The sequence below is a fragment of the Parambassis ranga genome, chromosome 4, assembly GCF_900634625.1.
Source record: "Parambassis ranga chromosome 4, fParRan2.1, whole genome shotgun sequence".
Taxonomy (NCBI): domain Eukaryota; kingdom Metazoa; phylum Chordata; class Actinopteri; family Ambassidae; genus Parambassis; species Parambassis ranga.
In genome coordinates this window covers 2,730,240-2,753,170 of record NC_041025.1, presented here as the reverse complement: position 1 = coordinate 2,753,170, position 22,931 = coordinate 2,730,240, and the positions used below count along the sequence as shown (strand labels likewise).

The 22,931-nt window shown below is 39.6% G+C and overlaps 1 protein-coding gene across 3 annotated transcripts in view; it reads right to left on the bottom strand.

Annotated features, from left to right (window-relative positions):
• The window catches only part of ect2 (epithelial cell transforming 2), a 29,053-nt gene extending 6,599 nt beyond the window's left edge, over positions 1-22,454 (bottom strand). Inside the window, exons 1-25 of one of the 3 annotated variants that reach the window (XM_028403655.1) lie at positions 22,128-22,454; positions 21,530-21,696; positions 20,186-20,265; positions 17,535-17,627; positions 16,701-16,883; positions 15,821-15,910; positions 14,937-15,044; positions 13,649-13,722; positions 12,757-12,887; positions 12,568-12,683; positions 11,942-12,004; positions 10,534-10,759; positions 10,305-10,460; positions 9,924-10,048; positions 8,924-9,043; positions 8,775-8,843; positions 8,585-8,695; positions 8,345-8,441; positions 7,953-8,034; positions 7,605-7,683; positions 6,843-6,962; positions 5,714-5,852; positions 4,626-4,780; positions 3,822-3,929; positions 492-626 (exon numbers count right to left, since the gene is read on the bottom strand). In XM_028403655.1, the coding sequence (XP_028259456.1) occupies positions 492-626; positions 3,822-3,929; positions 4,626-4,780; positions 5,714-5,852; positions 6,843-6,962; positions 7,605-7,683; positions 7,953-8,034; positions 8,345-8,441; positions 8,585-8,695; positions 8,775-8,843; positions 8,924-9,043; positions 9,924-10,048; positions 10,305-10,460; positions 10,534-10,759; positions 11,942-12,004; positions 12,568-12,683; positions 12,757-12,887; positions 13,649-13,722; positions 14,937-15,044; positions 15,821-15,910; positions 16,701-16,883; positions 17,535-17,627; positions 20,186-20,265; positions 21,530-21,662 (2,793 nt within the window). In that variant the 5' untranslated portion in view covers positions 21,663-21,696; positions 22,128-22,454. The remainder of the gene's footprint in view (positions 1-491; positions 627-3,821; positions 3,930-4,625; positions 4,781-5,713; positions 5,853-6,842; positions 6,963-7,604; positions 7,684-7,952; positions 8,035-8,344; positions 8,442-8,584; positions 8,696-8,774; positions 8,844-8,923; positions 9,044-9,923; positions 10,049-10,304; positions 10,461-10,533; positions 10,760-11,941; positions 12,005-12,567; positions 12,684-12,756; positions 12,888-13,648; positions 13,723-14,936; positions 15,045-15,820; positions 15,911-16,700; positions 16,884-17,534; positions 17,628-20,185; positions 20,266-21,529; positions 21,697-22,127) is intronic. The other 2 variants (XM_028403653.1, XM_028403654.1) reach the window with 2 other exon arrangements.
• Positions 22,455-22,931: the final 477 nt, after the last annotated feature.

Here is a 22,931-nt window from a genome sequence, read left to right as displayed (position 1 = left end):
GATAACAGCCACGAAGCATTAATGACTTGGAGAGGATCTGCAAAGAGCAGTGGGACAAAATCCCCCCTGAGATGTGTGCAAACCTTGTGGCCAACTACAAAAAACATCTGACCTCTGTGACTGCCAACAAAGGTTTTACCACCAAGTACTAAAGTGCATTTAGAACGGGATCAAATACTTGTTTTATTCATGAAAATGAGAATTAATTTATAACTTGTTTGAAATGCATTTTTCGGGATTTATTTTGTTATTGTCCCTCACTGTTCAAATAAACCTACCATTGAAATTATAGACTGATCATGTCTTTGTCACTGGGCAAACTTACAAAATCAGCAGGAGTTCAAATAATTGTTTCCCTAACTGTATATCCACATTTATGCAGAAAGTAAAATGAATGAGAATATCAGAGAGCATCATGTCAAGAACATATCAGCTGAACGTACGGTCACAAAACAATGTTCTTTAGACAGAAGGTAAACAGAAAGACTTACAGCCAGTGTGGTGCTGCTTCCAACACGGTTTTCACAACTAAGCCTCTGGCTTTTCTCATCTGGAGTGCCATTGGCCAAGAACGCCCTCTGGATCGCTCGCTTTGGGGTTTTAGTGAAAGAAAACGCCCTGGTCACCTAATGGACAAAAAAAAAATGTTGGTACATTTGTGTCAAAGGGTGCACGAGTGGTGACATCGAGTGGTGAGTGATGGTGGGGGGGGACTAAAATAACTTGCATATCATCATCAATTAATTTGAATTGTGTTTAATGAACACAATTAAATTAAAACATTTACATACAAATTATGGGAAAACTAGTCACCAAGTCTGAACATACTGATTATGTAAGACAGTTATTTCTCCTCCTCCTTCATGTCATAAGGTGAAAGCTTTTCACCAAACATGATTTTTAGTTATGTTGTTGTTTGGACCACCTATTGTAAAGAAGGCTATACTTCATCAGTTATTTGGATATTTTTAAATCTGGCAGAATTCACATTGAAGCAAAGTAAACCTCCTCCATCATACATACCTCAATATTGAGAGTTAATCTGCCTTCATGGATGGAATTAGCCTTGTTAGCAACAACAGCTAACTACTTAATTCACTCAAACTAATGAGTCAGCGTCAACGGCATAAACACACAGCACTAACACAACACCTTCATGTCTTCTAGAAGAGACGTGTTCTTCTTCTTATGGATTTCAGGCAGACTGAATGCTCTAAGGGAGGGGTGCCCAACACGGAGGGGGTGTGCAGACTGATCCTGTGCCATTTAGAAACTGTTTTAATGTTAGTCTATCATCTATCCTCATGGTGCCTCAAAGACCTGTTACACACAGATGTCACAGATGACTCACTCTCCTGATCGCCCGCATCATAGCGTGTTTGGCAGACAGAGGTCTAATGCACATTGCTGCCTCTGTCTGTGTGGCGGTTCACGTCCGTATTGGACAAAGATATGTAACAGTAAAAGGTCTCACTCCTGCGATCATACACCGTCCAATAAACAAACTCGAGATCAGTGGGATGTCATTTATATACTACTGCACTGTTAAAAGGCATCTCTTCTGGCTGTACCTCCATTAGCTAAAGGGTCTAGCAGAGGAAAGAAGTCATGCTGCTCTTTCTGTTTTGTATTGTAAGTTGTTTAAGGCCTATCAGGCTGACAGGCAGTCCTACATGCTTGGGCTATATACATGTACATATATATATATATATATATATATGTATATATGTGTGTATATATGTATATATATGTATATATATATATATATATGTGTGTATATATATATATATGTGTGTGTATATATATGTGTATATATATATATATATATATATATATATATATATATATATATATATATACACATATATATATATATATACATATATATATATATATATATACATATATACACTCAACAAAAATATAAACGCAACACTTTTGTTTTTGCTCCCATGTTTCAGGAGATGGACTTGAAGATCTAAACTTCATTCCAGATACACAATATTACCATTCCTCTCAAACATTGTTCACAAATCTGTCTAAATGTGTGATAGTGAGCACTTCTGCTTTGCTGAGATAATCCATCCCACCTCACAGGTGTGCCACATCAAGATGCTGATCTGACATCATGATTAGTGCACAGGTGTACCTTAAACTGCCCACAATAAAAGGCCACCCTGAAATGTGCATTTTGTTTCTGCTTTATTGGCGGTCTGGGGACTCAGAACCAGTCAGTATCTGGTGTGACCACCATTTGCCTCATGCAGTGCAACACATCATCTTCGCATAGAGTTTATCAGATTGTCTATTGTGGCCTGTGGAATGTTGGTCCACTCCTCTTCAATGGCTGTGCGAAGTTGCTGGATATTAGTGGGAACTGGTGCACGCTGTCGTATACGCCGGTCAAGCACATCCCAAACATGTTCAATGGGTGACATGTCCGGTGAGTATGCTGGCCATGCAAGAACTGGGACATTTTCAGCTTCCAAGAATTGTGTACAGATCCTTGCAACATGGGGCTGTGCATTATCTTGCTGAAACATGAGGTGATGTTCATGGATGTATGGCACAACAATGGGCCTCAGGATCTCATCACGGTATCTCTGTGCATTCAAAATGCCATCAATAAAATGCACCTGTGTTCTTCGTCCATAACAGATGCCTGCCCATACCATGACCCCACCACCACCATGGGCCACTCGATCCACAACATTGACATCAGCAAAGCGCTCACCCACACGACGCCACACACGCTGTCTGCCATCTGCCCTGAACAATGTAAACCGAGATTCATCCGTGAAGAGAACACCTCTCCAACGTGCTAGACGCCATCGAATGTGAGCATTTGCCCACTCAAGTCTGTTACGGCGACGATCTGGAGTCAGGTTAAGACCCCGATGAGGACGACGAGCATGCAGTTGAGCTTCCCTGAGACGGTTTCTGACAGTTTGTGCAGAAATTGTTTGGTTATGCAAACCAATTGTTTCAGCAGCTGTCTGAGTGGCTGGTCTCAGACGATCTCGGAGGTGAACCTGCTGGATGTGGAAGTCCTGGGCTGGTGTGGTTACTCGTGGACTGCGGTTGTGAGGCCGGTTGGATGTACTGCCATATTCTCTGAAACGCCTTTGGAGACGGCTTATGGTGGAGAAATGAACCTTCAATGCACGAGCAACAGATCTGGTTGACATTCCTGCTGTCAGCATGCCAATTGCACGCTCCCTCAATGCTTGTGGCATCTGTGGCATTTTGCTGTGAGACAAAACTGCACATTTCAGGGTGGCCTTTTATTGTGGGCAGTTTGAGGTACACCTGTGCACTAATCATGATGTCAGATCAGCATCTTGATGTGGCACACCTGTGAGGTGGGATGGATTATCTCAGCAAAGCAGAAGTGCTCACTATCACACATTTAGACAGATTTGTGAACAATGTTTGAGAGGAATGGTAATATTGTGTATCTGGAATGAAGTTTAGATCTTCAAGTCCATCTCATGAAACATGGGAGCAAAAACAAAAGTGTTGCGTTTATATTTTTGTTGAGTGTATATATATATATATATATATATATATATATATATATATATATATATATATATATATATACACACACATATATATATATACACACACATATATATATATATATATATATATATATATATATATATATATATATATATATATATATATATATATATATATATATATATATATATATATATATATATATATATATATATATATATATGTGTGTGTGTGTGTGTATATATATATATATATAAATTTTACATGTGTGTGTTAATGTCACTATATCACTCTACCTTTTTAGAGGTCTTCTTGATGGCCCTGGAGGCTTTGCTTAGGGTGCTGTCCATATCCTTGGTGCTGACCTGCAGTGAATCTGGATCTGTACACTGAATAAGGTCCTCCTAGGTTTATAAGACACCAAAATAAAAAAAAAAATTAGGATAATATACTAAATCATGACCCAAAGTAATTCATGTAATCAGCGCAGAGATAGATACATCATTCTTTGTTGTCAAAATAATTGCAAGAGGAGATGTGCAGGAGAATCTGCACACAGGCTTTATTTCTCTCACCCTGCAGAGGGCTTTTTAACAAGCAGGGCTCAGTCTCGTTGGTATTCACATTGCGGCGCTGACCCAGTGATAAAAGCATTAGGAATGCAGCTGTGAGGTTGCAGGCAGACCAGAGGCCACCATCGCCCCCTGCTGCTCGCTTTGCAGTACCGTCACCTCCATCAGCTCAGTAATCATTAAGCTAATCAGCAAATCAGTTTTTTTATAGGTTCCTATTTTTTTTTAAATAAAAAAAGATTGTTTATAGTCTCTTTTAGTGTGAAAAAATAAGAATTAGCCCCATTGTTGTACACAAACTTATACAAATAAAGGTTCTAGTCATGTGATCTACAAAGAATAATTACACATGCATCCTGGAGCAAATCTTGACTCTTATAAAATGATTTTGTACAAAAATGTTTAATCTTTCCCTGGAAAAAAAAGTTGTTGAACATGACAACTATCATAGATTAATTTCCTGCCTACCAGTGTGTCAAACTACCCATCTCCTTTTCTTTGGGTTTGAGTGTGTGTGTGGCTTCTCACCGCATCAGCCCTGCAGATGGTGTTTGCGACATGGCGGCAAAGTGTTCGCAGCCAGGCACTCTTAACCGTTTCCTCTCCGGCCAGTTGGAAGCTGAACAACAGGTTCTCCTGTTCGGTTGGAGGGCGAACCACCAGGGCGAATGCATTTACACATTCTGAAGGGAGGAGGCACAAAAAGAAGGGTGAAAGAAGGACAAACAGTGATAGAAAGAGAGAGGGACGATAATTACAAATAACAATGGAGGAAATCAGCCAGTGAAGACTCTGATAATGAGATAGGAAATGATGATAGAGAGATGACAGAAGATACTGTTGGAAATAAAAGAGAAGACAGAAGCTATGTCTATAATGAAGCTCGCAAGTGATCACCTGAACAACACAGCAGACAATGTTTAGTTCAGGATGAGACATTCTTAGTCATGTACACCTAGACTTTCCGCACACCACTTATCTGTCTTATATGTCTTTTAGCTACAGCATGCTAGCAGGGTAAAGCCTGATTTATATTCATTAACAGCTCCGTGCCCACACAGGCGGCCTATGAGAGCATTTATACTTGTGTACGTGCCACCATTTCGGGCCAGTGCTGGCTTGAATATCAGACAATTTGCCTGATACAATCCATCAACCATGTAAATGCTAACTCAACAGTATGTAGTGCTGTATATTCCTTTCTGTAAGGGAGTAGAACATTTGTAATTTGTTTGACCATGATTTTTTTGATGGCCAGGTTATGCAGTGTGGGGCGGGAAAAAAACATTATTTCAGGTCGTTACATATGACCATATTCTCAAGGACAAGTAAACACAACGAGATATTTTCACAGCAAAGAGACACATTTCCAGACTGCATGAGGGCAATATGTAAAAAGTCTTTTGCAGCTTGCAACTTTAAAGAGAACGTTTAAACTTTACAGAGAAAAATGTTTCTTTGGTTCCAATTTTTGTAAAAAATAAAAAATAAAAATGATAATAAAAGCAGGAACAACAAACAATCACTTTTGCAATTGGCTGTTGAACATTTCTTCTTGTGTAGAGTCACAGATTGTGATGTAATGTTCAGTAACTTCCAACAGTGTGCACTCTTACCCTCAGAGTCCTGCAGGTCCAGCACTCTCCTGATCTGCGACAGCGGCATCAATGCAATGTGTTTTAGTGGGGGTGGGGGTCTCGTCTGTCCCAGTGGACTCTTGAAAGTATTGATCACCTTGTGTCTTTTCCTTGCAATCTGCGGACATGCACGCAGCCAAACACATGCACTAAATGAGACAGCAACTTTGGAGGTGCGTGTGAACAACTTCCAAGTAAAATCATTTGAGTGTGAGTGTGTCCTGCAGTGTGTGGGTGAAACCGCTATCGGTTACTTGGCAATAAATCAATGATGCCTTCATAGAGGTAAACGATGCAACTCATTAATGTCACATTAATTAGGAGCTGAGAATGAAGACAGCAGAGGGAGGGGGGAAGCGAAGTAGATGAAGAAGAGGGCAAGACACTACGAAATTATACGTCATGTTTTAGCTGTGCATGTGAGAAGTTATTTAATTCCTCCTATAGTTATTTAACTCGACAACAAACCATCAGAAATACATGCGTGTAGCTGCTGAGCACACACATACGGGCTCATTAAGAGGTGTTGCTGACAATCCTGAATCAGCGCAGCCACTCACCTCATCCCTGTCCTGATTGCCTGCTATGTTCTTATGCTGACCCTTTGCTAATTAACACACATGCTCTGTGTCAGCAGTGACAGACTCAACACATATGAGATGCTGCAAAACTCAGTGTTTTCCAAAACACATTTTATACAATTTTCCCATAACTCCTGGACAATTTCTGTACCTAAAAAATATCCAATGTGTTACAGAAAATGTATAATCTAAAAATTTCTATTTAAATAAGCTCATGGACCTTGTGAGGCGTGCTACCAGTTGTAATAACAGCCTGTTTTCTCAGTACAGTGTTGTTTACTTCCTGTGCCATTTTGTTCTCATGACTAAGGCTACTTCTCTTTACTAATTAGGGTTTTGAAATCACCGGCTTCCCATTTCCTTATTGGTCAATGCTATTAAGACAGTTTACTTTTGGCATTTGTAGCTTAAAATCACAGATGTTGATGTCAGCAGGATAGCATTAGAGAAGTGTGTCATCTAGTGAATTAAGGTGTTAAGGTGTTCTGCATATGATCAAAAATGTACTTGTGTTCATGCATGTTTACCTCAAGGCAGTCATTAAAGAGGAAAAGCGTGACCTGTTCCCCACGGTCGCATGGCTGGTCTCCCAGAGCGATGGTTTCTACTCGATGGACCAGGCTCCGATGGGATGAAAGCAAGTTGGCCTAGAACAAGACAATGTATTCAAAGTAAGAAGAAAGTGGAGAAAAGAGCGGTGGCTGAAACAAAAAAAAAATGGTAATGACTTTTTTTTGTATTTCAAATACACAAGTGTGTTTTAGGGTAGTTCTGGAAAACTAGCAACAAGTAGGATCTCTTCGGGCTACATCCAAACCCACACCCTTCCCTCAGGGGAACTTCCAAAGCCACACCCTCCACACAGACTTGCACAAGTATCACCACATCCACCACAATCCATTCCCTTATGTCTCATTCAGCAGCAAGAAAACAGACCTCACATTCAGCCAACATTCATAAAACAAATGTAACTGTCAAAGCATTACCTAGATGTACCGCTAACGGATATCTGAGGACATCCTAATAATTGAACAAGGTTTAGCAGCAAAGCATGTTTGTGCAGGGAGGGAGAGCGTCATGTTAATGTCGCGGGCGCCACTAAATCACTGTGGTCTGCTCATCAGTATTAGGAATCTACTTTTTCCAGAGCACATTTTTTTTTTGCTGTCACAGTGTAATGACTATTTCAAGGTATCAAACAAACAGTGGCTGATGAACAGAATAAACAGAAGAGATAAAAAAATAAATGTAACCACACACATGCAAGTAAAAGCAGTCACTAAACTTACAGGACATCCATCAACTTCATAAACAACATCAAAGATTTGCTTCTGGCCTTCAGTCTTCCTCTTGTCTTCGTTGATGTGCCTAGTAGAGTGGAAAGAAAAGATTAATTATTGTAAGATTAAATTATTAATTATTAATTATTGCCAAGTTAAGTGAAGCAATGTACAATTGTACATTCTATACACTGATTCAAAGCACAGAAAGCTATAAAAAGATAGCATTAGTTGTAGATCTGTACAGTATCTTTAAATGTGTCAAGGCTGAAACATCTTCAATTAAAGTGTGACATAAAGAGACAATGTTAGCTGTAAGAGTATAACAAAAGGAAGGCTTAAGTCATCGCAAATTACGTCATGACTTCTTTCAAAGACTCGATGGCTTTCTCCAGCGTTATCTTGTCTGGGTTGTCATCTGATGTATGTTTCTTTATGTCTGCAAGGACAAAAGAAAGGGAAAGTTTGGTAAGAAGCAGACAGGCGGGGAAAGATCAAAATCACATACAGAAAGCTAAGTTAAAAAGAATACAGAGGAAGAGGCATTACAGACAGGTATCAACAGGAAATAATGGAGGATGGTGACAGGTGTGGGAAAAGAAACATCAAAAGATAGACCACCTCCACCACTAACAGGTCAGACTTCAAGTTAATGCAAGGTCTGGTGACAGCAAAAGCATAAAAAGACAAGTAGGGATGCCAGAACGTGTATTTTTTCCCCCCTTCAACTAGAAGGATGTATGTGTTACCATTAAGAAGGAGGGCCACACTAGGCAGCCTCTGTACTGGTCTGATGAGCAGCTCCACCAATGTCTGCCTGCCGCACTCTGGCTTCGACTGGTTGATCTGAAGAAGGAACGTGTGTATGTGACACATGTTATAATTACGGTAATAATATAATAATTTCACTATTAATTCAAAGGGGGTTTAAACTCCCCGATTGTAACAGACCCAGAGTTCAGGGTATACTTCAAATGCAAAGGTCATACCTTCAGAAAGGCATGGAAGCGTGGCTTTTGTTTCTCACACCGAACAATAGTCTCTTTGCTCATTTCAAAGAAGTTGACAAAGGGTGGGTAGGCTTTCACCAGCTCCTTAGACTGCAGAGGGAGAAAATGCAGACGGATCACAAACAGGAAAACCCACACAAGTAAAAGAATAGCTAAGCATTCAACTCACATATTTCAGGATGATGTTTCCAACACTCCTGCTCTCGGACCAGTCTGTGAGGAGCTCCTCGAGGTCACTCTGATGAACAAACACACACATTTGTGGCATATCGCACATTACAACCACTTTATAAAAACAAATAGTGGATGACACCTTACCTTTATCCTGGTGTGAACCTCATAGATTTCTGGGATGCTGCCGAATATCGTCTTAATTTCCTCTTGTGCCAGAATGGGCCCCCCGACCTGCCCCTCTTTTTCTAATGGAAGCTTAAAAAGCTGAAAATACAGTCAAATATTAGCAACACTGTTCACCGTATGAAGGGTGCACAAAATTCAAAACATCAATGACATGTAGATACTTTCAAAGTCTGGATGTGACTAATAAAATGTCAGATCAGAGTAAACATGCATTCAGTATCAGATATTTTCATATGTCTTATTTCCTGTCAGCCAAGACAACTCGTTTTATCAGTTCTGTTCCAGTAGTGTATCAGTAAAATAATCAGCCATCCTAAAAAAATAACCTAAAATAATGTGGTACAATAACTCTATAGGAATATCACTCAGTGATATTGACAAACTGATACTGACCCTAACGCTGTCATAACAATGACAAGAGCACATAAATAGGCATGAGTGGTATGAGTTTTAATGGCTAAACAGAAGAGAGCAAGTTGTGCAAAATATAATTCTGCTAGTGCAGGCAAAGAAAATTTTACACTAACACATTTTCATAACCAGGACAACCAATGCAAAGATGCTAGTTGTCAATGTTTAATGACAATAAAGAAGAAAGAGAGGTTACAAGAAAAGGGCATGTCGAATATTAAGTAAAACATCTGAGGCAGTGACACAGGGAGAAAAGAAGAAGCAGGAAAGAAGGGCAAACGTAAATGATTCCAAGGGAGAGGCAGAAAGAGACATGGCCAGGCAGGGCATTTTCTCTCTCACTGGTCAGCTGTCTGACTCAGTACTGGGACCAACTGATAAGACAAAATAGAGCATACAAACACACACACACCTACACAAACCTTTAATGATTGTAACTTTGCCTGAAACTGTAGTCAGGGGCAACAGAGTGCCAAGCCTGAGAGAGGGAAACATTAGGTCTGTGCACACTGTGTGGATGCAGACACACACACACACACACACCTACCTGTAGGATGGTGCTTAAAATGTCTACATAGTTGCTTTCAGTCTGGTAGAGCTCCTTGGAGACCTGCCACCTAGCTGACTGCTTGGAGAGAACTGGAGTTGAACTCTTGGTTGGCTTTGAGCTCTCTGGAGGTAGAAGACAGGCAGAGAGGCAGACAGGGGGTTTTTAATAGAGCACTGACGCACACATAGATACTGCCAGGTGTCACTCAACATATTTTTCATGAACCATGAATTAAGAGCTGGAGCAAAACTGAAAATTTTCAAGAATGTCTGCTTCGTATTTAACATAGAATGGATATTGGTCCAATGTTTCAAAATCTAGTTTAGATGAGTCTTCCAATAAGGGCTTAGCAGACCTAATCTTTAAGCACAACCTAACCTGCTGTAGCTCTTTGCTGCTGCTCTTCTTGTCGACAGGTACTTGCCCTCAGGTAGGACCTTTTTCTCTTCTCTTCACTGCCTGTCCTACTCCTTCTTTCCCTGGATTTCCTTCTTATCTTATTCCTGGTGACAGTACTGTCTCCTATTCTGTCTTCTGGAATGAAGAGGGGTGCACATGCGTAACAGTTTAAGGCTTGGGTAAAAACTCTCCATCATTGTCCTCTTACCTGCCAAGGCCTTGCATGACTCGGGGGTATTAGAGATGTCAAGCAGAGAACCAATGGACATTGATTGCTCTGCTGATGGCCGTTTGCGTGGCGGAGGGAAGGGGGAGATCTCTGTCTCCTTGGTGAGCTGTGCCAGAGTGTCCCTCAGATGGCGACGCTTACGGTTACTATTAGGGGTGGTGAGGGACAGGAGGGACACAGCTTTTTTCATGGCTGGGCTGTCATTCTGAAATGCAGAGGGACCAAAAGGACAATATGTAGGGTGAATACTGGCCAATTACAACAAAAAGAAGACACCAACTACTGAAAAAGAGATGAAAGCCATATAGTAGACATATGCGGCAGACTCCCAGTCAAACCATGAATCACTGATGTTGGATTCAGAAAGTGGTGCAATAAAAGTATAAAAGCAATATGCAGATCAAAACAAGTATTCATGGACTGAAGAGGAAAATTGAATAATAAAATAAATATTTCCTCATATATTTACAAACAGAATAGTTTGAGATAAATTTAAAACTAGAAAGTATATAAACAGAAGGAAAAAAAGTAATTCCAAACTAAACCAAGATTTCTGAGAAAAGATTAATTAGTTAAGACAAGTTAACAAGCCAGGGGTTAAAATTCCAGACTCAAATTTTCATGCTTGACTTAAGTACAATTAGAATACATCATTATATTTTATAGTCCTACTTTGTCATTTTGTCACAACTGACTCGATAGCGATTTTGTATGAGTAGGTATGAGGGCTACAGTGACTGATTGGGCCCACAGCCTAACAACAAAAACATATTTTCATACACTCTTTTTATTTTCTTCATCCCTCTCCAGAATTGGAAATTAAAAAATTCAATTCTATACTTTCACACTTTGTGGGAACACCGATGGTCCCTTTTACAATGGCTGTGTGTGTGGACAGCACAGACACAGGCAATTTCAAATGCAAAAAAATAATTAAATAGGAAATAATGTGATTATTCAAAGCATAGATGCAATAACACTGCTTGCTATTACTGAAAAAATATTTGCAAGATCTAACTTTCAGATCCTTATGCAATGCAGGATATCGAAATCTTTGTAATGAACAGACTGAGTAGTCTATTCTAAGTCTAAGGTTTGGCTGACAGTTTAAAGATCAGAAAAATTGATTGTCATTATGTATATCATGTGACTTGAGCTGGTGAGGCACTTCATAGTATTATTTAGGTTTTTCGGTTATACCGTTTCCTTTTTTCTCTGTATTGAAAAATGTTAAAAAATAATAAAATAAATGTTAAAGAAAAAAGATAGTAATCTAATGTCATTTTAATTTTTGCATATAATTCCTATAAAATTCAAGAGGAGAAAAACAGTATGCATTTCTGCCTTCTATAAACACACACATTGCTATTATCAATAATGCATTTACCTTCTCATAAAAGTACATGGACTCTCCGGCCCGAGCGTCCATCTGAATGCTTCCCCAGAACCACTATCAAGAAGAAGAGAGGCAAGTTTAGTTTACTAATCCTCTACATTAGGATAGAGGTAGGCAGAAATAAAAGGTTTCTAATCCACAAGACAAGACAGACACATTTCTTGAAAAATAAAAACAGTAAGACTGGAAGAACACAGAAAATGCTATATTGATTGTGGAGTTATAACCACAGATAAACCACCATCCTAACTTATTCATCTACTGGAAGAGGAAATCTATTATTGATTCCTCTCTCTGACAGCACAGACAGAAAGTGGGAGAGCAAAGGTACGATCGATTGAGGTTTAACCTAAACGGAATCCTGATCAGATAATTATTCTGTTTAAGAGGATTCATTATTTTCCCTGGGTCCCCCTTGTGTCTGCGTTCTCCTGTAGCATAACCTCAAAGTACACTACTCGCTTGACCAGTATTACAGAGGTGCCAAACTTGTTTGTTTTCAGAAAGATATTTTTGTGTTGAATGTTGTGTTCAGTGAGTTCAAGCACTCAAGAAACTGCTCCATCACAAAATTCCTATTCATTCTTTAAATATTAGAAGAAAACTGAAAGGCCTACCTCTTGTTTGACCACATAGAGTTTCTTGGAGGGAGTAAATGGCAGATCCTTTACCGAGTTTTCTTCCACCACCATGTGTGTACACCTCTCATCTCCAACCTCGAGGTAACTGCCGCCTTTTAAAGATAGTTATTGTTAAAATCCATATACATAGTCAGAAACAACAACTCTGTGTACAATGGAACTGACCGTGTTTAAGCGTCCTCTCCTCCATGTTGGCCTTCTCTTCTTCTGAGAAACCCAAAAAACTGAGAACACAGTCCTGGAATGGAGGAACTTTGAACTGAGTTCGAAAGTCCTCCTCCCCTGCATGAAAACCCCTTAACAAACAAAGGTGGGAGAGACAGGGTCACTATAAAGCTATATCTGTAACAGGGTTTCTGAATTTATATTTGAAACCATAAAATGTTCGATGTAACTTTTATCATGCAATTTCTTACATGGATAAACTGTAAATAAAAAAAAGCATTGCAATGCAGTAATTTATAATTGATTTAAACCCTTTTTTAAACAGAAAATGGTACAAAAACAAAGTAAAATGTTGAATTAGATGGACACAGCACAATTATGGCAAGTAGCTACACTCACTGCAATTTTACATTGGACTCAGTAAGGTTTGAAAACAGCAATCTATGCATATTATCAATACAAAATTATCTTAAAAATCACTTCATTGTGACCCTTAATAAAGACACCACCCCTGCTGCTTGCCAAAAAAAACATAAACCCAGCAGAGCAGCTATCCAAAATCTGTCCTGATAACGATACTGATATATGGGCTTCATGTATTGGCCAACAGCAAGTCTTTGGCTACATGCTTGCTGCATGTGCTGCTGACTTAGTAAGCATAGAATTAGCATTCATAGATTGGACATATTATCTGATACCTAATCAAACTATTTAGTCACCACTGGGCTGATCTCAGCTTCACACTTGTACCATGTGACAGCTGGCTCTTGCACAACAGTGGTGCTATTGCATTGACAAAATCCACTGACAAAAACACAAACCTGCCACTTTATTTTACAATACAGCACCAGCTGCTATCACAGCAGGTAAACAAGTTTCAACATGTACTTACACATCATCTCTTCTCTCCCATGCCTTCTGAATCCACAATGGAGTGAGGATGGGAGTCCCCATGCAGACTGCCAGCTGCAAAATAAAAAACAGAACACACATAAGTACATGAGGAACCGGAAGATGAGGACAAAATGAAAACATAAACGAAAGAAGGGCCTGACATTTATCTTGACACAATTTTGTTAGACAAATAGGAGAACTGTCAGTGCCTGTCAGTGTCACAGTATAACTATCTCCGGAGCCTGTTTTCATTACTCCTGATCACTCCGTCACCCAGGCACGCAATACAAAATACCACAGACAGAAACATTTTCTACTCTGGCCACAGCAAAAAAAAAACAAAAAAAGAAAAACAAGTCTCAGTAATTGAAACAATTCATTTTCACCCTATTTAGATCAAGTAGCAACATATTTTCGAATTGAAAACAGCATCAACAGCCGCATTGACAACATCACAAAGCAAAAACGTTCTTATGGCAGTTTGCCTTATCTACAGCAAAATATACCATGCACAAAAAATGAAAATAACAGAGAAGAGGAAAAACTAAATTAAATAGTAAATCATTTCTACCGAAGACTAAAGACGGCATCCAGAATGTACTCATCCATACAAAAAAATGTGACATTGGCAATCTATTTATGTATCCATTGATCTCCATTTATCACTTTGTAGGAGAGGAAGATATCCAACTGGGAATGAAATTACAACTTTGTGACATCAGATCCTGTCATTGGGATCCTAGCAAGTCTGGGAGGAACAACCCATAATTCCAGCCTATTCTGGTATTTCAAGCAAGATGGGGGAAAGGTTACTTACTGTATCCACTGAATGGAGGATCAGTGTACAATAAAAGCCCAAATTAATAAATAAATCCCTGAGATGTATCGGTGTGGTTCCTCTTTTGTTTTAGGTTTAATTTAGGCTTTCGTTTCACATTGATTCTAGCACATATTCCTGAGGCAGTGCTGATCCTGATAAATTGTTAAAATTCTGGGCAGTGCTACTGTTTCCCTTTTATGAACAAGCTCACTACCTTTGAATGGTGTGCCGTAATACAATAGAAGTAAAACCATTTATGTTGCTATTTTCTGCCATTTCTGCCTATGCCCAAAATAAAGCTTTCAAGTGTCTAACAAAATTGGCACTTTATAACAAACAAGAAAATTGAATGACTGAGGCAAGAGACAGGGGTCTAAATTATTTACTGTAATTTATATGTTAATCCTTTCTTATATACAATATGTAGGTATTTAGAAAGAGCCTGCAAGATCAGACTAACACTCACCCTGTATTTCTCTCCATGAGTGGAGTACGCAATGAGATGAGTGACCTTGGTGCTGAAGTCTTTCCGGATAGTCCCACCCATGTGATGCACCAGATTCACCAGGTTCTTCTACATGGACAAGAAATAATAACCACAAAGATTAATCAATAAATGAATGATCGATCTTTGTTTTCATTATACACTGGGTACAATGAAATTATGCAAGGCTTCTCTTAATGTTAAGGAAAAACACACAACTTAAACTTAGAGAAGAAAAAGAAAGTTTGGAACTGCAGGCCTAAAGCGGCTTCAACCTTAGAAAGTGACAGAGAACAACACGGATATTTTTTTGTTATTCTGTTATTCACAGGTATGCAATGTGTGAACTTAAGGGTCCAATATTGGTCTCTATTAATTGGTTTTTAAATTAACACATACATACAGTAAATGTACGTATAGAAAATATCATGTTTGTACGTGTTGCAGTGCACTGTTGCAGGAAAACAAATTCTTACAGGTAACTTTTTGAAGCAGCTTTTTGTTCATTATAAAATAGTATGTGTAAATTAACAATGTCTCCCTGCACTCCAAAACTGCATCCTGAGCTCAAACCCTAAACCCTTTAAGCTGCTGCTAAAACTACAAATCATACTTTAATTTTTTCAGACTTTTGCAGACTTCAGAGTTAAATGCCACATTCTCTGGGCTACATATCCAAGCAGAAGACTGCAGATGAATTAGGAGTAGAAGAAGCCACTATAGCCAAGAGTCAGGCACTGTCATTGAGGTGAGCAGTGAAGAGCTTCCTCATACCGTTCCTACCCTTTAGGCTCAGACAGATTTATGACAAGGCCATCTTTTTACCAGCAAACTACGACTTCATAATGCTAAGTTAATGAGCTTACCATTTCCTCTTTGTTCCTGAAGCCAGTGAAACACAGGGACAGGTTAAGCATGGTGGTGGAAAAAAGAGGACGACATGAAAACAGCAGAGGCTATAGGGAAAAGAAGAGCAAATCAGATGTTTGATACATTAATACATGTATTATATGTAATAGGATATTAACTAGCAATATATGGCAATGTGCTATCCAGAGGTCTCAAACACCTGCCCAGGTGGCAGACTGGATGTGAATGCTTCAGCCATTGGCAAAAGATTTGCATAGAATAAAAAAGGTCAACAATTCAAAAATGACAAATGACACTGATGCACTGATATTGCATTTTTGTCCTAGTATGTAGACACTGATACAGTCCTCCTATGGGATACGAATAGAAAAACAACACAAACAGGCCAAAGGAAAAATAGTTTTTTTTGGTTGAACAAAAGGCTGGCAGCAAAAAAAAAAAGGACCCAGCACCACTCGCCGAGTTGTACACCTTCATGTTGCTCTAATGCACTCTAAATCTGCATGTGCTTGTGTGCGCGCCGTCTTCAGCTGATAAATGTGCAGAGTGCTCCGTCTTGCTGATAGCAGCCACAGTTGGGGCATATTAGGAAAATGGCATCCTATGTAAAATGTGTCAGATAGAGAGCACAGCAGGGAGAAGCAGTGCCTGTTCTTCATCCTGTTCAGAGTCATAATGCAATTTTTGCATTCTGCTTTCTAAAGTCAAGGTTCATCTATAGCCAAGTGCAACATGTGGAAAATGTTCTTAAAACTCATTTTAATATGGTTTTTAATATAGTATTCCTATACTAACATATACAAATATTAATACATGGACAATGTTTCGTTGAAATACTTCATGCACACACTCTTTGCATGAAATGAACAGACTCACCTCCTCCTTCGCAGCACAGTGCAGCACAACAGGAGGCCCTACAATGCGGTTATCGCGTTTGTAGAGGTAGCTGTAGTCAGGAGAATTGAAGTCTGTGAGGACGAAGACCGTCTCGAACTCAGTGTTATCTACGTCTGCAAACGCCTGAACCTGGTCTGTCTTTATGAATGGGGTGTTGATATCCTAAACAGAAATAATCAGAACATGGAGTAATGGATTAGTGCAGGTCAGGCTGGTTAGGAAAAAATACGTCATCTAGGAGCATGTAATTAATTAATCAGCAGATTAATGCTTGTTAGCTTCAAGGACCGTTGGCCTTGTTAGTTAGGCAGGTTAATGTCACTGTAATTTTAAGAAATGATACTGGCATTGTTTTCCATAGGATTAGGTTAAGAAATCTGCATTTTTTTCTATTCTATCCCACTTTGAGAAGGGGCAAAGCCATTTTCATCTGTTTCCAGTGTTGCCAAGTTAAGCTCACATCACACAATTGGTCTCAAACATCAAGTTTCTTTGGTACAAAGTGATCACACTGCATCTCTATCCTTTCTATTCACAACATCTTCAATTAAACTAAACAGAAACACTTAATATTATCAGTCAGCATAGAAACTTTGCATTGACATTTGAGTGCAAATATCTGTTCCAGTTCCAGATATCTACGATTACATCAGTACATTTAAATATTCACCCACAAATCAAGTCAGCACCAGTGAGTTAGCCATGCACAATGATTGAATGAGTACCCAGTGTGAATTAAGCCTCATGCAGCACTTCCCGAAAAACCCCATCAAAGTGTCAGACAGTCACACAGAGGCAGACACTGTACTGTACCATATTGACTATAGATTTTATCATCGTTTTCTCTTCGGCACCCGCCTCGCCTTCTCTTATCTTTACCACAGGTACCTCCATTACTCTGATGGCCTGTAAAAACCAACCAGCAGGGAGTGGATGTCAAACACTGGCATTTGAAAGAAAAAAACATGGAAAAGAGAGAAGATTGAGAGAGAAATGGGGGGAGCCAGAGAAAAATGCATATAAATTAACCCTACACGAGAACTAGAGTGAGGATGCACTGGGTTCAGGTAAGCAGCAAGGAGCAAGAAAGGAAAAGATAGGCAGGGACACATGTCCTTGCAAAGTCTTAAAACAGTGGCTTCAAACAAATATCACGCTCCAGAGGGGGTAGGCTGAGGAGAAGAGGACATTTCTGTTAAAATTAAAATAAAGTTCAAAGCCCTCAGGAAGAAAGTGGAGAGGAGGAAAAGAAGGACAGAAAGAGAGGGGAACATAAAGAAATTGTGATGCTGGTGGGGGTCTCTTGTTCTCTAGGTTGACTGAAAGATGGCGGCGGGCGGTCAGGCAGGCAATCGGGAGTGCTCTGATGGAGCTGTCGGCAGATGTCTTTGGATATGGCTGCGCTACAGGATTGGCAGGGAGAAATAGATGATTTAAGCAAGAAGCCTTCAGAAAAGACAGGACTCAGGAGACCAGGGAAGGAAGTCATTCTAGCGGCACTTAGTCTTCCGCAACGCCTCCAAATCACCTTCATATGGTGCTGCTCAAAGACTGTGCTATTTCAACTATGCTGCTTACTGGAGCACACGCATGCATGTGCTCTACACAAACATCACCATTTATACGTTTTGACAAGATGTCAAGTGTGTTTCCACAGCCATAGCTGCCTTTTTTTGTTAAATGGACAAAGATGGACAAAATGTTGCTACGTTACAAAATATCAGAGGTAGGCCCCTCTGCATATTGTAGGTGGATATCCACACATGCTGTTTGTTTACGTGAGTGAACCTGACATCATGGAAGCTTTTTTTTCAGTGTTTTTTTAGGGACATGTGAAACCACTAGGACATCTCAGCTGGGACTGCGCACAAGTTAGCTCCTTAGTGTAATGCAGAGCGTTATCCAAAACAGTCCTCCCTCTGATGTTACCCTTGGATTTAGCTAGTCATCTATCTACATAACAATAAGTTGTCCCCACTATCTAAAATAGGATTTAACTGATGTTCTTCCAATATGCCAGCCTCACACATAATGCCATGCGCATGTCAAAAGGAAATGAAGATTCCTAATGCAGTGAGTAAAAATGGCCATTTACAAACATGAACAATTTTGGTCTAAAAAATTTCATTCCATTCACATTTTTATGTGCAACTACCTTCAAGTTAGTATGCCAGCAAATAACTAGATTGGTGGAAAATAAGTTGAGCTGAAATAAACCACAATTACTCCTGTTACATTTTACATCATCAATCCCAGTGGCGGGATGGAGGACTTTTTGCCATTAACTCCTGAAGCTTGTTACATACTCCACAAGAACAGAGAAAATTGTTGTTGCTCTCAGCTCTCCAAGAAGAAAATGACGCCACTTTCTGATATGTGAGCTCTCTCAGCTTGTTCTTGAGTCATTGTCTGAGCAGAAAGTTTTTCTTGGTCGTTTCCGAAAACTATTGGGTGATTGGTCGGAATTTCGGAGTGGGCGTGGTGAATGTGGAGAAGCTGCATCAAAAAATAGTCTGCCAGACCTATTGTTCAATCTACTATCATGCTACGAGAATGATACCTCAGTAAACATTACCGGCTCGTTATCATCCTTCATTCAGGTAAACAGATATTTGAAAAAACAAGCAAATAGTGACTTGACTAAATGTGACTATTTACAGTGTGCTGTGTGTGGTGCTGCATTGTGAGCTGATGTTGGCACATCGAAGAAACTCATCTTAGCTCTCCTTACCGTATGTGTCAACAACATATCTCTGTTATGATGATATCAAAGTTTATCAGCCTACTAAATAGTGTGATTTTGCTTAAAATAGTGTGTGGCTCCTGGGTAGCAAAGGATAGCATCTGTCTGCAAATATGAAACTGATATCAGCAGACGGTGAATTACTTTAAGATTTTGTGCTGCAGGGTGATATTTCTAAGACATCCCATTGCCACTTAAGATGTGTGTCCAGCAAATGCTAAGGTGCTGGACATAAAATTACTTCAGCAGTCATGCTGTGACATTAGCTATATAGATTTGGGTACAGATACAGATTACATATACAGAAGAATGGATGAATGAGAAGCTTCTGTAAGCAAATACACAATCTACGTGTGATCTGCTAAAAAGTAGATAGAATAGAATTTTCAATGATACATTCTGTTGTCTTAGAATAATTGGTATTTTAAGTACACTTTTCACCAACATCTAAGAAGATGCTTTTAGTGCTTATAGACGTAGATTATAGCTGAGATGATATCTGGAGAAAACACAAGGAAACCCTGTCACATTCAACAAATATTGAGCTGTGGCAAAAAAATCTAGATAAGTTTAGTTTGTCCTTCACAACAGAGTTCCACCCCATTTATTAAGACAGATACAACAGTGATGTTCACACAAAGTCAGGTTGAGGGCGCCTGCCACCTCAATAGCTGCCAGTGGATCACAGTGGAACATCAGGGTTAATAGAGGAATAATGTACCTGGACTGCTTTGACCAGGGCTCCATTTCTGCCTGCTTCTCCCACCAGAACAACCCGTGTCTCCACCTTTGGCAGCATATCTGAGAGGGATGAACAGGAACAGTGCCAGAGTGAACAGGAGCAAAATGCAAAGGGGAATGGAGTACACACACTTACGCACATTCAGAAAAAAAAATGTGATAGACTGATCAGGGGAGCAGGTTGTGGCAGGAAGGGAAGTCATTTCTCACTGTGACTGACAGCCAGACAATACACACATGAGAAATAAGGATCAGCCCTCCAAACTTATTTAAGTTCGCCACACACCAACACTAAGCTGTAACATAACAGCTCTGATCTCAACTCAAAACGAGCTGATTGAACATTACCTTTATTCATGTGGTAGCAAATATAGCATAAGAACTTAAAAAACAAATGCAGCTAAACAAAACAGCAAGCACAACCAACAATGGAAATACTTCTAGACCTGGCTTTTTAAATGCTTTTGCTTACTGACATCCGCTACCTGTGATTGGCATTAAAAAGACAAATCTAAGTTCTCTTAGCCTTTCAGTTTGTATTAACCTGTTAAATTTAAATAATCTGACTGGGGTTGAACTGACCAAAACCAAATTTAGCAGTTTTGATAAAAACACCTTAGCATACGGGCCAGTACCAGTCTGATCATTGCCTTTGCAGATGTTGCAGGTAGCTGTTGAGCATGCTGTGCATTCTGTTTATGCATGATGTTGCAAAACACAAACCTAAATCAGACTCACTATCTGATTTGTGCTGAGATGCGTGAGAATTTGACGAAGATGTTGTGTTTAATAAACATTGTAATATTGAGACCCTCTGTCAATTGGTTACCTGTTTTAGGATTATCTAAATATTGTCAAAGCTTTCAGTACAATGCAATATTATTTAAGAGCACCATTAGTTTAAGCAGTCGTACACTAACCAAGTTTATTTTAATGTCAACGTTTAAGTGATTACACATCTTTAACAAGACTGACAGCACATGGACAAATACAACTGTATCACACTTCAAACAGATTATTATATGCAGTTCAAAGTGCAATACAATAATATGCCTAATGTCAGCTTGAGTTTAGGAATATGGTTAAATGTATAGAAGAAATCAGTGACTGCTGTGTGTCAGTGTCTTCTTTTTTTTCCTGCAGCATTTGATTCAGTTTGTCTTTTACCAAAGTAGTAGCATTTTAGCTACGGTAGGGTAGTTCTGACAGACATTTTAGTTAAACTGTCACACAGTGACAGTCCTTGTTTTTAGACAGCAATAGTTTGTTGCAAAGACAAACAGAGAATAGAGAGATAGAAAAATGGTGACCCGTGTTGACTGACCTTCCCCATCTTCACATGCCATGCCCAGAAATACATGATCCTTGGTGGTTTCAGCAATCCTCGAATCATAGACCGAAGAATCCACCAACAGACTCCGAGCTGTCCCTAAAGTCAGTATGCTGCTGTCAGCCATGGCAGGAACCTAAGGAGGCACCAAACTGTCCAAACTATCAAAAGTTACAGGGAATGGACAGAGAGAGAGGGAGAGAGGGGCACAGAGGGAGAACACGGAGAGGCAGAGTGAGGGAAGGAGAAAGGAGACAAGTGCAGCAACGAGAAAAATAAGGATGAATGTGTCAACTGTCAAACTAAAGGCAGAGACAGCTTGCAAATTAACGTTAGCTAACTCTACGTCAACTGCTTCCACCCTTTAACCAACAGTTAGAACTGATAAAGCTGCTTGGATGAGCAGCGAAACGTCTTCTAGAAAACTCTACAGGTCCAGACGCCTTGCTTCAATCTTCTCTACGTATGATGACCTGGATGACTGAGAATCTTCATCAACATGCTTCCACCCTTGTTAAACGTTACTAAAACTGAGCCAATGTTAATGTTTAATGCGGTGTTTCAGTCGCACACAACAGTATATCAAACTTACCGTCTGCTATGTTGCCTCAGTAACTTTGATAAGTATAAAGAAAGAATCAGGCAGTCGAATTCCCTGACCGCTGAACCACTTCAGTCAAATAAGCTAACTTAGCTAGCTACTGAGCTAGTAAGTCAACAACGATATTCACAATTTTCCTGGGATTTCTTCTTCGGTCCAAAATAAACATTAAATAATCTGTAACATTTCTCCGTTACGTCCAAAATCCATTATCGATGCATGTTCCGTCTCATGTGTGAAAATAGTCCAAACGCGACTACTTTTGTTTGTTGACAGCTAACTTCTTCTCAGTTGTGCAGACAGGGTGTCAGTCCGCTGTTACAGATCAATTCAAAAAGCAAAGCAAACAACGGTGCTGCGCGCTGATTGGGTAAGAGTGACGGAAAGCCAGCAGCTTCCGGTCTGTGCGGCGGCTGATTGGTCTGTTCATTCAAACCACAATGCGCATTACATTCCCTGCTCTGCACTGTTACATTTAAGTACTATCGGAAATACTTCATGATTCACATGAAGGTGGATAAATAAACGGTGTTTACATTTTAACTCCGTTTAATTACACAGGCATCGCTCAACATTGCTGTCCGTTTCAAAGACACAACCCAACGATTTTGGTTGTATCACGTGTAATGCAAATGTTTATGCTGCTGAGAAATTCTTTGCTTTTTGTTAAAGAAACAAACCTAATGTTGAAGACATTTTGAAGACTACAGTCAGGCCTTTACAAGACACAATTCCTTACAGCTTCCTTACAGATTTACAAGTAGGTAAATAAGTGTTGGCCTACCCACAATACTG